The 12,431-nt window shown below is 37.4% G+C and overlaps 1 protein-coding gene across 1 annotated transcript in view; it reads right to left on the bottom strand.

Moving 5' to 3' along the window:
- PRRC2C (proline rich coiled-coil 2C) overlaps nucleotides 1-12,431 on the bottom strand; it is a 94,930-nt gene that overhangs the window by 44,174 nt on the left and 38,325 nt on the right. Inside the window, 3 exon segments of the mRNA XM_042976750.1 lie at nucleotides 348-517; nucleotides 5,955-6,576; nucleotides 11,175-11,228. Coding sequence (XP_042832684.1) covers nucleotides 348-517; nucleotides 5,955-6,576; nucleotides 11,175-11,228 — 846 coding nt within the window.

The raw sequence follows: 12,431 nt of genomic DNA, 5'->3' as shown, positions 1-12,431 counted from the left end.
GAAAGACATTTAACAAAGAGAGGTGGTGACACAAAAGAACCAAAGGTAAGTTAGGACATGTTGCCTTAAACTTAAGAAATTAATCAGGAAGGAAGAAATCACTCATTAATTAGACTGCAGAAATTGTTACCTAGAAAGGAAGATGGGGTCTATAAATGAAGTAGAGGGGGGAAAATGACACAGAAGTTTTCGGTAATACCCATTAGCAACAAACTTTTATTAAAAAGGGAAAGAATTTCAGGGAAAATTTGTGTCCTTTTTGTATTTTAGGTTTCATGTTATACTCAGAGTATTGAACAATAAACCTTTTCAATCACACATACATGATACAATGTTTTTGTTGTTACCTGCTGTCGCTGGAATCGAGGCGGTAAAGACTTCTGAAACTGTTTAAAATAACCAGATAATACAGCAGGTCGAGGCTGAGACCCTGATTCTGGCTCTGTTTCGTGTGCCACTTGTGTGGTCTCTTTTTCACTGCGATTGCTGTCTTGTCTAATGAAAACTGGGTCATCCTCTGTCCAAAGAAAAGGTGAAAAATAACTATACTCATCTATGAGACTTAACAAACACATGATGTGTGCGCTGGAGTGAAATTACTAGATTGATATATTAAAAGGGTTAAGAAGAAAGAATCCTCAACAGTCCAGAAAACTATCCTATACTCTCATACTGGTAGCCATCAATGAGATTTACATTAAGTTAACAAAACCTTACATTTCCTCAAAGCTAGATAAGCAAGAAAGAGATTCTTAAGAAAGAAAACAGGCCCAAATGCTTTACCAAGCAAAAATTTGTATTTGATATTTTGTGATAATAAAATATTTCAAATATGACGTATTTCCCATTGTTTCCATAAATATCAATCCTGTCAGTATTTACCTGTGGCTCACTAGGACTTATGTGAAAACACAAATGGCCTAAACTTAAATAACACCACAATAATTTTTTGATCAACAGACTACTAGGAAAAAGGAAGCCAATCAAAGTCTGACAACAGAGTGATCACCAGCTATCTTCAAACATATAAATTATCATTCTATGTACAGTATATATCACGAATGATACCAAAAAGAACTATACACATACTTACTAAATAAATAACAATTCTGCATTCTAAAGAAAACCAGAGCTATATTTGTTCCAGAGAATGCCATTTGTCACAATTACAAAGCCAAGTTCATTATGAATTCTTTTCTCACAGAACTAGGGATGAATTTTAAAACAAAGTTTATTTTGCCAGTGTAAAAATCATGCTCTAAAGAATCACAAATCACATTTTATTGTTGGCATACATTTGACATTAAGTGTTGTAAAAGGGAAAATAAAATATTGGAGAGAAAAAAAGAGCCAAGTAGATGCAATGCTTAAAACCAAAAGGGTACATCACGCTGAAAAACCTAGCAAAAATTAAATTGCCATCAGAGAATATATATGAATAAAAATAAAAACGCCATTAAATAATGATTAAAAAGAAAAGTATAAATAATTTGTGTCGGTATAGTCCTCACTGACAGTTAAATCAATCGGGTGAATACATGTATTCACTGGCGGAACAAGGACTAAAATATGAATTTCCTTATTTCAAATCTATACTCCTTTCTCATCATCTGTTAATGAGATTCTCTGAGGTTGTTCTCTTTTAGCATCCATTAATATTAAAGTATGCCAATGATGGGGTGCCTGGGTGGCTCAGTTGGTTAAGTGTCTGACTTCAGCTCAGGTCACAATCTCACAATTCTAGAGTTCATGCCCCGCACTGGGCACTCTGCTGTTAGGAAAGCCTGCTTCAGATCCTCTATCTCCCTCTCTCTCTGCCCCTCCCCTGAGCATATGTGTGCACATGTGCATGCACGCTCGCTCTCTCTCTCAAAAATAAATATTTAAAAATAAAGAAACGAAATGTTTCAATACAATATAACCAACTAAACACAAAAGACATGAAATGACAGAAAAGGAGGGGCAAAAATGGAAAGAAGTCATATAAAAAGCCAATAATACCAAAAGATCAGAAATAAGTCCCCTCTAAGCAATATTTACTTTAAATGGACTGAATTGGACTCCAATCAAAAGACTGAGATTGTCAAAAAAGGATAAACATACATGATCTAACTATATGTTATCTATAAGAAACTCACTTAAGATCCAAGGACAAAAAGGGATTGAAAATGAAAGTATCAACAAAGATATTCCATAGAAATAGTAACCAAAAGAGCAAGGTGGCTATACTAGTATCAGACAAGACTGGCTTTGAAATAAGTTTTACAAGACAAAGGATATTACATACAAAGGTTCAATGCAGCAAGATATAGCAATTACAAATATTTACACATATTTAATACATGTGTGTGTCTCTAACAACAGGCCATGAAAATATATGAAGTAAAATACTGAAATAGTTGAAGGGATAAACAGACTGCTCTACATTTACATTTGGACACTCAATAATGAATAGAATAACCAGACAGAAGGCAAGTTAGGAAACCAAGAAACCAACCAGATCTACCAGATCTACAGAACACTCTAACAAACAGTCAACACATTCTTTTCAAGTGCACGTAAAACATTTTCCAAGATAGACCCTATGTTAGGCCACAAATCAATCAACTGTTGAAAGATTTAAAATGATAAATCTCATATGAAGTATTTTCTCTGACTACAATGAGATGAAGTTAGAAATCAAAAAGAGAAGTGAAACAGGAAAAGTCACAAACCTGTGGAAATTAGACAACACACTTTTTTTTAAGTAGGTTCCACGCCCAATATGTGGCTCGAATTCATGACCCTGAGACCAAGAAACAGTTGCATGTTCTACTAACTGAGCCAGCCAAGTGCCCCTAAACAACACACTCTTAATCAACTAAGACATCGAAGAATAAATGACAATGGAAATTAGAAAATACTTAAGATATGAATGAAAACAAAACCACAACATACCAAAGCACACAGGACATGGCAAAAGTGGTGCAAAGGGGGGATATTGATCGGTATAAATGCTTACATTAAAAAAAAGATCTTCAATCCAAAACCTAGTATTACAACGTAAGGGAAGAGAATAAGAATAAAGTAAACCCAAGGTTACTAGAAGAAAGGAAATAAAGGATCAACACAGACATCCACAACAATGAGAATAGAAAAATTGAGAAAATTAATGCAGCTAAATAGTGGGTTCTTTGAAAAGGTCAACAAAATTGATAAACCTTTAACTAGGAAGATTCAACTTATTAAAATCAGAAATAGAAATTGGGACATTACTACCGATTCTACAAAAACAAAAAGGATTATGAGAGTATTATGGACAGCTATATACCAAAATAGGATAACCAAGATGAAATGAACAAATTCCTAAAAACATAAACTTTGTAGTCCCTAGTATACTAATAACGTATGACCTAAAAAAGAAATTACGAAAACAATTCCATTTATAATAGCATCAAAAAATATAAAATGCTTAAGAATGAAGCATGGAGGTGAAAGATTTGCACAATGAAAACTACAAAATATTGCTTAAAGAAATTAAAGAAGACATAAATGGAAACACATCCCATGTTCACAGATTGGAAGACTTAACATTGTTAACATTATCAATACCACCCAAAGCAACCTACTCTCAAAATCTTAATGGCATTCTTTACAGAAGTAGAAACACCCATCCTAAAATTCACATAGAACCTCAGGGAACCCAGAATAGCCAAAACCATCATGAAAAAAAAGGTAACAAAGATGGAAGACTCACATACCTGGATCTAAAAGTATACTAGAAATAAATAAATAAATAAATAAATAAATAAATAAATAAATAAATAAATAAAAGTATACTAGAGGGGTGCCTGGGTGGCTTAGGTAAGTGTCGGACTGCTTTTTTATATGTTTGTTTGTTTATTTTAAGAGAGAAAAGAGAGAGCACTCCCATGTGAGCATGAGCAGGGGAGAGGAAGGCAGAGGGAGGGAGAGAATCCCAAGCAGGCTCTGTGCTGTCAGCATGACATGGGGCTCAACCCCACAAATCGTGAGATCATGACCTGAGCTAAAATCAAGTGTCATATGCTTAACCAACTAAGCCACCCAGGGGCCCCAAGTGTCTTAACTCTTGATTTTGGCTCAGGTCAAGATCCCAGGGTCATGGGTTTGATGGACTCCATCCTGAGCATGAAGCCTGCTTAAGACTTTCTCTTTCCTCCCTCTGCCCCTCTCTCCCACTCACATGTTCTCTCTCTTTGAAATAAAATAAAAATAAAAGCATACAGTAGTAAAAACAGTATGATACTAGCATAAAGTCAGGCAGAAAGGCCAATGGGAAAGAACTGAGACCCCAAAATAAACCATCGCATACATGGTTGAACGATTTTAGAAAAGGCTGCCAAGACCATTCAATGGGGGGAAAGAACAGTCTTTTCAGCAAATGGTACTGGGAAAACTGAATATCCACATGCAAATGAGTAAAGCTGTACCCTTACCTAACAAAATGTACAAAACTGAACTCAAAATAGGTCAAAGATGTAAATTTAAGACAAAGCTATAAAACCCTTAGAAGAAAACACAGCAAAAGCTTCATATTAGATTTGGCCATGACTTTTTAGACTTCATGCCAAAGGCAGAGACAACAAAAAAATAGACGGATTTCATGAAAATTTTAAAGGTTTTTGCGTGAAAAGAATATCCAGAGTGAAAAGGCAACCTATGTAAAGGGAGATGATATTGCCATATCACATATCTGATAAGGGATTAACATCTAGAATGTATAGCCAACTCCTAAAACTTAACAATCTGATTCAAAAATGGACAAATGACTTGAACATTTCTCCAAAGATATACAACTGGCCAACACACACACGAAAAGATAATAATACGTGGCATCACTAACTGGGAAAAGGCACGGCGAAACTGCAATGAGATACCACCTCATACTCATTAGAAGGCTACTATCAAAAAAATCCCAGAAAGTAACAGATGTTGGCAAGGACATGGAGAAACTGGAACCCTTGTACACTGTTGGTGGGAATATAAAATGGTGCATTTGATGTGAAAAACAGTATAGTAGTTCCTCCAAAAATTAAAAATAGAATTCCCAGATAATACAGCAATTCCACTTGAGTATATAATCAAAAGAAATGAAAGCAGGGTCTCAACAAGGTATTTGTATACTCACATTCACAGGAGTATTCAAAATAGGTAAAATATGGGATCAACCAAAGTGTCCATCAACGGATAAACAGAGAAACAAAATGTGGTATACATAGGTAATAGATTATAGCCTTAAAGAGGAAGAAAATTCTGCAATAAGCTTTAATATGGAAGAACCTTGAAGACATTATGCTACGTGAAATAAGCCCATCACAAAAAAGACAAATACTGTAGGGTTTTGTGCATCTGAGGCACTGAGAACAGTCAACATCAGAGACAGAAATCAGAATAGGGGTTGCCAGGGGCTGAAGAGAAAGGTGAATAGGGACCTGCTGTTTAATAGTACAGAGTTTCAGTTTTACAAGATGCAAAGAATTCGGGAGATGGATGGATGGTGGTGATGGCTGCACAACACTATGAATGTATTTAATACCACTAAACTGTACAGCTAAAAATTGTTAAGATGGTAAATTTTATGTTACATATATTTTACCATAATAAAACAAACTGAGGAAAAAAGGATAATAAAGTATCCAATAAAATTCAACTTCTATTTAAAAAAAAAACTCAATCACTCTCATCTGGATTACAGACCTGTATGAAAAATACACAGGGGTGTCTGGGTGGCTCAGGTGGTTAAACATCTGACTCTTAGTTGCGGACCATGTTTATGAGTTCAAGCCCCATGCCAGGCTCTGAGCTGACAGTGTGGAGTCTGCTTGGGATTCTGTCTCCAAAATAAATAAACTTAAAAAAAATACACAAACATCCACACCAGAGGTAATATGAAGCCTCGTAAGTTTCTATAAGAACAAACAAGACTAGCATACCTTTACTACAGGTGTTTTCACTTTCTGGTTTCTCTACCACAGGCTCTAAAGTAGGTTCTTTGTGTTCGATTTTCTCCTCCACTTTCTCCCTTTCTTTCTTCTCCGACTCACATTCTTTGTCCTGTTCCTTGATCTTTTGCAGTTCTTTTTCCTTTTCCTGCTGCCGTTCCAGTTCTTTCTCTTTTTCTTGCTTTCTTTCCTTTTCCATTTCTCTCTGTTTTTCCTGCTCTCTCTCCAGTTCTTTCTCCTTCTCCTGTTGCCTCTCCCTTTCTTTTTCCCTCTCCTTCTCTCGCTCCCGTTCCTGTTCTTTTTCAAGTTCTTTCTCGCGCTCTCTTTCTTTTTCTCGCTCCCTTTCTCTAATCTCCTCTGGAGATGGCTGTTTGTCCACTATGCCAAGCTTTTCGTCCAACCGTTTCAGTTTCTCTGCACACGCTGCCTTCCTTTGCTCTTCCATTCTTCGCTCTTCCTCTTCGCGCCGTTTCCGAGCACGTTCCACTGCGGCAGAAAGTTCTGACTGCTGTCTTCTTCTTTGCTTCCATATTTCATCTTCATCCGGTACTTGCTGCTTGGGGGGGAAAGGGCCTGGTCTTCCAGGTACTGCCTGTCGGTCTGGAGGAGGATGCTGCAACATTATGATAAATTATCAGGTGAATATGACAAATCTATTTCCGACCAACACTGGACTTCTGACATGAAGGGGGCAGGAAAAACTCCACAAAATGTCACAACTATTCCTGGTAAAACACGCACAGTAAAATGCAAACAAGAAGCAACATGGGAAAAATTAAATTCAGAAAATTCCCCAAACTAAGACCAGAATAATTAATCTAGCCATCTAACATTTACTGCGCATGCACCTATTTCTTGTGGCAGACATTACTGCTCACTCAGAATTTGGTGAATAAAATTAGAAGCTGTCACAACATGAATTTCAAAATCTAAATTTAGACACAAAGGAAATTTAGAATGTGAGCACTTTTCAGAGCACCAACTGTCAGAGATGGAATGCCTAAGGAGGGAGAAAAGTCCATAAAGATGCAAAACTGTGTCACATGAGCCCTGAGAATATAAAGGTACCATTACAGGGAAAAAACACACCCAGAGACGCTAGGTGAAGAAGAGGAGACCCCCCTACTGCTGACATGTCAAAGGAGGGAAGATTCCTAGAAATCAGCCTGCACAGATAGAATTTTCTACCTTTAAACTGAAAGATCTAGAAACGCATACCTAGAACCCATAGTGAAATGTGGGAGATCCCGTGAGAGATTTTTATGTTTTAATGATTTACGTTTCAATCGATGTGTTCTAAAACCACTACAGTCACTGCCAGCAACTATGCAGAAATAAGCAAAATAAAAAGAGCACCTGAAAGTCTGAAATATTAAGGAGCTAAAAAAAAAACGGTCTTAAAAATACTGATTTTAGTACCTAGTAGGGTAAAGAAACCTTAAAAACCATGTAACCAGTCAGAATCCTCACAAACGAGAAAATAATGGTACGACAAAAACACTGGGCTATGTAAAAAAAAATATGATCCGGACTCTATCATTTGCTAACAGTGCTGACTTAGGCAAACCACTTTATCTTTCTGGTGTTTAGTTACTTCATCTCCAGCTCAGAGATGAGCTTCAAACATAAAATTATACAAAAGTACCTACTTCACGCAGTAAACTTAAAGAACAATCATTTTTTAAAAAGCAACTTCATTGAAATGGAATTCACATAAAATGTGAGGCACATATTTTAAATGCAGGTCGGAGGAGTAGGGACAAATGATACACTTGTGTAACTACTGTCCCGATCAAGACACACAGCATTTCTGGGGTGCATGGGTGGTTCAGTTGGTTAAGTGTCCGACTTCAGCTCAGGTCATGATCTCACGGTTTAAGTGTTCGAGTCTCACACTGGGCTCTCTTTGCTGTCAGCATAGAGCCCGCTTCGGATCCTCTGTCCCTCTCTCTCTGCCCCTCCCCCACTTGTACACACACACTCTAAAAAATAAACACTGGGGCGCCTCGGGGGGCTCACTGGGTTGAGCGTCCAACTTCGGCTCAGGTCATGATCTCACAGTTCGTGAGTTCGAACCCCGCGTCAGGCTCTGTGCTGACAACTCACAGCCTGGAGCCTGCTTCGGATTCTGCGTCTCCCTCTCTCTCTGCCCCTCCCCTGCTTGTGCTCTCTCAAAAATAAACAAACATTAAAAAATTAAAATAAATAAATAAAATAAAACAAACACTTAAAAAAAAAAAGAGAACATTTCTTCACTCCTCTGTCAGGACAGTGCCCCTGACCCCAAAAAACCACTGGTCTACTTCTTGCAGCATAGAGCAGTTTTACCTTTCCTAGAGTTTCATATATATGGATATATCAAGTTATATTTTCTTTTGTGCCTGGCTTCTTGTGCTCAGGATGATAGTTCTGAGGTGTCCATCAGTAATTTGGTCCATTCTATTGCTGGACAATATTCCATCATAGGCACATCACTTCATGTGGGACGGACACATGGACTGCTTCTAGCTTTTTAACTATGAATAAACAGCTATGGACATTCATGCCTAAGTCTTTGTGTAAATGTATGTGCTTTCATTTCTCTTGGATAAATACCAAGGAGTGAAACTGCCAGAGTCATGTGTTATGTATGTGTTTCACTACATAAGACACTGTCAAAATGTTTTTCAAAGTGATTACAAGATTTTACAGCCCCGCCAGCAACATACGAGGGTGCTAGCTGCTTTATACCCTCACCGACATTTCATGTCACCAGCCTTTTAAATTTTGGATCCATAATAAAATCTCACTGGGGTTTTTTTTTATTTAAAAAAAAAATTTTTTTTTTAACGTTTATTTATTTTTGAGACAGAGACAGAGCATGAACAGGGGAGGGTCAGAGGGAGGGAGACACAGAATCTGAAAGAGGCTCCAGGCTCTGAGCTGTCAGCACAGAGCCCGACGCGGGGCTCGAACTCACGGACCGCGAGATCATGACCTGAGCCGAAGTCAGCTGCTTAACCGACTGAGCCACCCAGGCGCCCCTCACTGGGGTTTTAATTTGCATTTCCCTGGTGGTAAAAGATACTGAACATCTTGAGGCGCCTGGGTGGCTCAGGTGGTTAGGCATCCTACTCTTGATTTCAGCTCAGGTCATGATCTCACGATTGTAAGATTGAGCCCTGCGTTGGGCGTGGAGACTTCTTACTTAAGACGGTCTCTCTTTCTGCTCCTTTGCCCCTCTCCTGCTTGCACACTCGCTCTCAAAAAGAAAAACAAAAAACCAAAAAACTGAACATCTTTTCATGTGGTTATTGGCCATCTGTAGATCCTGTTTTGTGAAGTGAACGTTCGAATCATCTTGTTGGGCTATTTGTCTTATTATTAGTTATAAAGGGTTTTGTTTTGTTTTAAATATATCCCAGTACACGTTCTTGGTCAAATGTATTATTAATATTTTGTAGGACATATTTTTTCATTGTCTTAGAGATGTTTTTCAAAGTCTAACTGACATTATTTTTTTCTTTCTAATTCATGCATCCTGCGTCTTATCTAAGACCATCTTTGTTGGTCCAAGTTTAAAGACTTTCTTCTACATTTTCCTCTAGAGGTTAGTTTTAGCTTGTGTGTATATAAAAATACTATACAGTGGTTCAAAGGAAAATGACTGGTGAAGATGATGGTGACGGTTGTGGTAGATATACCTATCACATAGGGTGATCACGGAAGGCCTCTGAAGTGGTCACACCTGAGCAAAGATTTTGGTCAGAAGAAGAACCTCTGGAAAACATTCCTCTAGTTAGAGGGAACAGCAAATAAAATGTATGTTTTCGGTGCTTCAATAAACCGTGTGCGGCAAGAACAGAGAGAAAAGTAAGTAAGATCAGGAGAGTAGACAGAGACCTTAAAGACCACTGGAAGGACCCAAGCAAGAAATCACTGATCTAACATATATAGTTTTCAAGGATTATATCTAGTATAGAATTTAGGATGGGGGTGGCAGGTAAGCAGGCAACAGGAGTGGAAAATAAGACCTATTAGGAACCTACTGTGGTAGTTCAAATGAAATATAACAGACGGTAGTGAGTACTCAGTGTAGGAATATATTCCAAAGATAGGGATGCCATAATTTGCTGATACATATAGGCTGGATGTATGATAAAAAAGAAAGACGATTTGTGAGTGACTTCTAAGTTTCAACCTGAGCAAATGGGTAAATGATAATGCCATTGCCTAAGATGGGAGGCCCAGGGAAGAAGCAGGGCCGTACGTGTATATGGGGGTGGGAGGTGTTATTACTGTTGTTACAGTTTGGACATACCTATCAGAAACCCAAGTGGTGATGCTGAATTGATCACTAAATACATGATTCTTAAAGTTAGGGTAGAGCTTTAAGGGCTATAGATACATGTATCTGAGTACCACCAGCACATAGATGAGATCCCCCAGGGAAAGGATATGGCTAGAGAAAGGAATGACAACACAGCCCTTAACCCTCCAACACCCAAAGGTACTAAAGGCCCAGAAGAATACAAATTGAAGAGAACAAAATAGTCTGATGGCTCAAAAGTTAAAAAAAAAAAAAAAAAAAAAAAAAAAGTCTTTCAAGAAGGACGGAGAGGTTAACCTTGCCAAGAGCTACGGAGATTAAGTAAAATGAAGACAAGAGAAGTGGATTCAGCAAGATGGAAATCATTACCGACCTTCATAATAATAGTTTCAAAGGTACAGCGATAGATGAAAAAGCTTGACTGTTAAGGGTTAATGAGAAAGTGAAGATATTAAGTGTAAATTACTCACTAAGACAGTTTTGCCATGAAGGAAAACAGGGAAATGGGGTAGAAACTACAAGGAGATGGAGGGCAGTGAGAGTCAAAGGATGGGTTATTTTCTTAACAGTTTTTTTAAGATGAGAGACAATATCACCAGTAAGTGACAGAAGAGGGGATCAAGGGAACAAGTAGAAGGGCTGTGCTTAGTAGTGAGGACAGGAAGGGCACTGAAAAGGGAAAATGGTTGCTTCTCGTTTCTTAGTGAAATTAGGAGCATGCTTATTAGTTGAGAATGAAGAGTAGCGGAAAAAAGAGGAAGAAGATACGTGAGAGCTAACAAGGTAAAATCTGTAACTGTTTCATAAAATTTATACATAAAAAACAAACACTGAAATCTTACCATTAAAATAAGTAAAATCAAATAATTCATACAGACCATTAAGAAGAGTTTAAGATTTACCTGTTGTGCAAGCAATTTTGGAGGTGGCGGCAGGTGTGAAGACGGTCCACGTTCCTATTATAAAGATGAGGACAATTACAAACTAATCAGATAAAAGAGATCTACTGGAAATATTTCTGAACATACTCAATTTTTTCAGGACTACAAGATTGCAAAAAGTAAGCCATTTTCATCCTTTTCTCTTTTTCAATAAAAATACACTACTCACTGCAAAATAACTTTATATTCTATAAAATCACTTTGCTACTTTAACATGATTAGAACCTCAAATGAACTTTGCAGAAAGAAGAATTTTAGTGTATAAATTCTAAAATTCTACCACAAGTGATGTGGCTATGAAGTATGCCTCCAATTTTATCACTTTATTTATGTTAGCCCTTTTCTTTTTCTGAATTTTTTTCCTAATGACGAACTAAATGTATGCGATTTACCTAAAGAAAAGAAACATCTAAAACATATCAGAACTAAATATGATACACAGACTATTCACTTGCTAATACATGCATCAGTGTCACAAACACACACAAAACATCAAGACATCAAGATATGGTATATGACATTCCTCTATTCTTACAACTATCACTCTCCATGTTAAGCCAGTAAGTTAAAAATCACACAAAACACGAATTTTATTAGAAACAGAACAAAAAAAAACTTGAAAAATCCTTTTTAAGAATTCACAAATTTACTCCCCAATGGCTAACCACTGCCTTAAGAATCAAATTCAGGAGGATGGGCTAAATGGGTAAGGGGCATTAAGAAAGACACCTGTTGGGATGAGCACTGGTTATACACAGGGGATGAATCACTGGAATCTACTCCTAAAATCACTGTTGCACTATATGCTAAGTTGGATGTACATTAAAATTGTAACTAATTAATTTAAAGCAGAATAAAATTCAAGCTTCCTTGTATAGCATACACTTATCAACTGTTACACAGCTCTCCAACTCCTCTCCTGTATCAAATTACTGGGGACTTCTAGAATGTGCCAAGCTTTCTCATGCTCCTTTACTCTGAACATGTTACCATTGCTTGAAATGTCTCTCTTCCCTTTGTTTACTGGCTAATTCTCACTTCAAGTACCAAGTCTTCTGCAAAATCTTTTCCAGAGAATTCTCTAAGAGCTCATTATGTACGCTGTCATGCCACTTATCACACTGTATTGCAACCAATGTCTGCTGTCTTTTCTCTTTGTTTTACAGAGACTGTTAACTACCTACTTCTACCTCCTTGAAGGGACCAGATCCTCCATAG

This window comes from Panthera tigris, chromosome F3 (assembly GCF_018350195.1).
Source record: "Panthera tigris isolate Pti1 chromosome F3, P.tigris_Pti1_mat1.1, whole genome shotgun sequence".
Lineage (NCBI taxonomy): Eukaryota > Metazoa > Chordata > Mammalia > Carnivora > Felidae > Panthera > Panthera tigris.
Note: the sequence above shows the minus strand (reverse complement) of the source record. Positions and strands in the feature narration are given on the sequence as shown.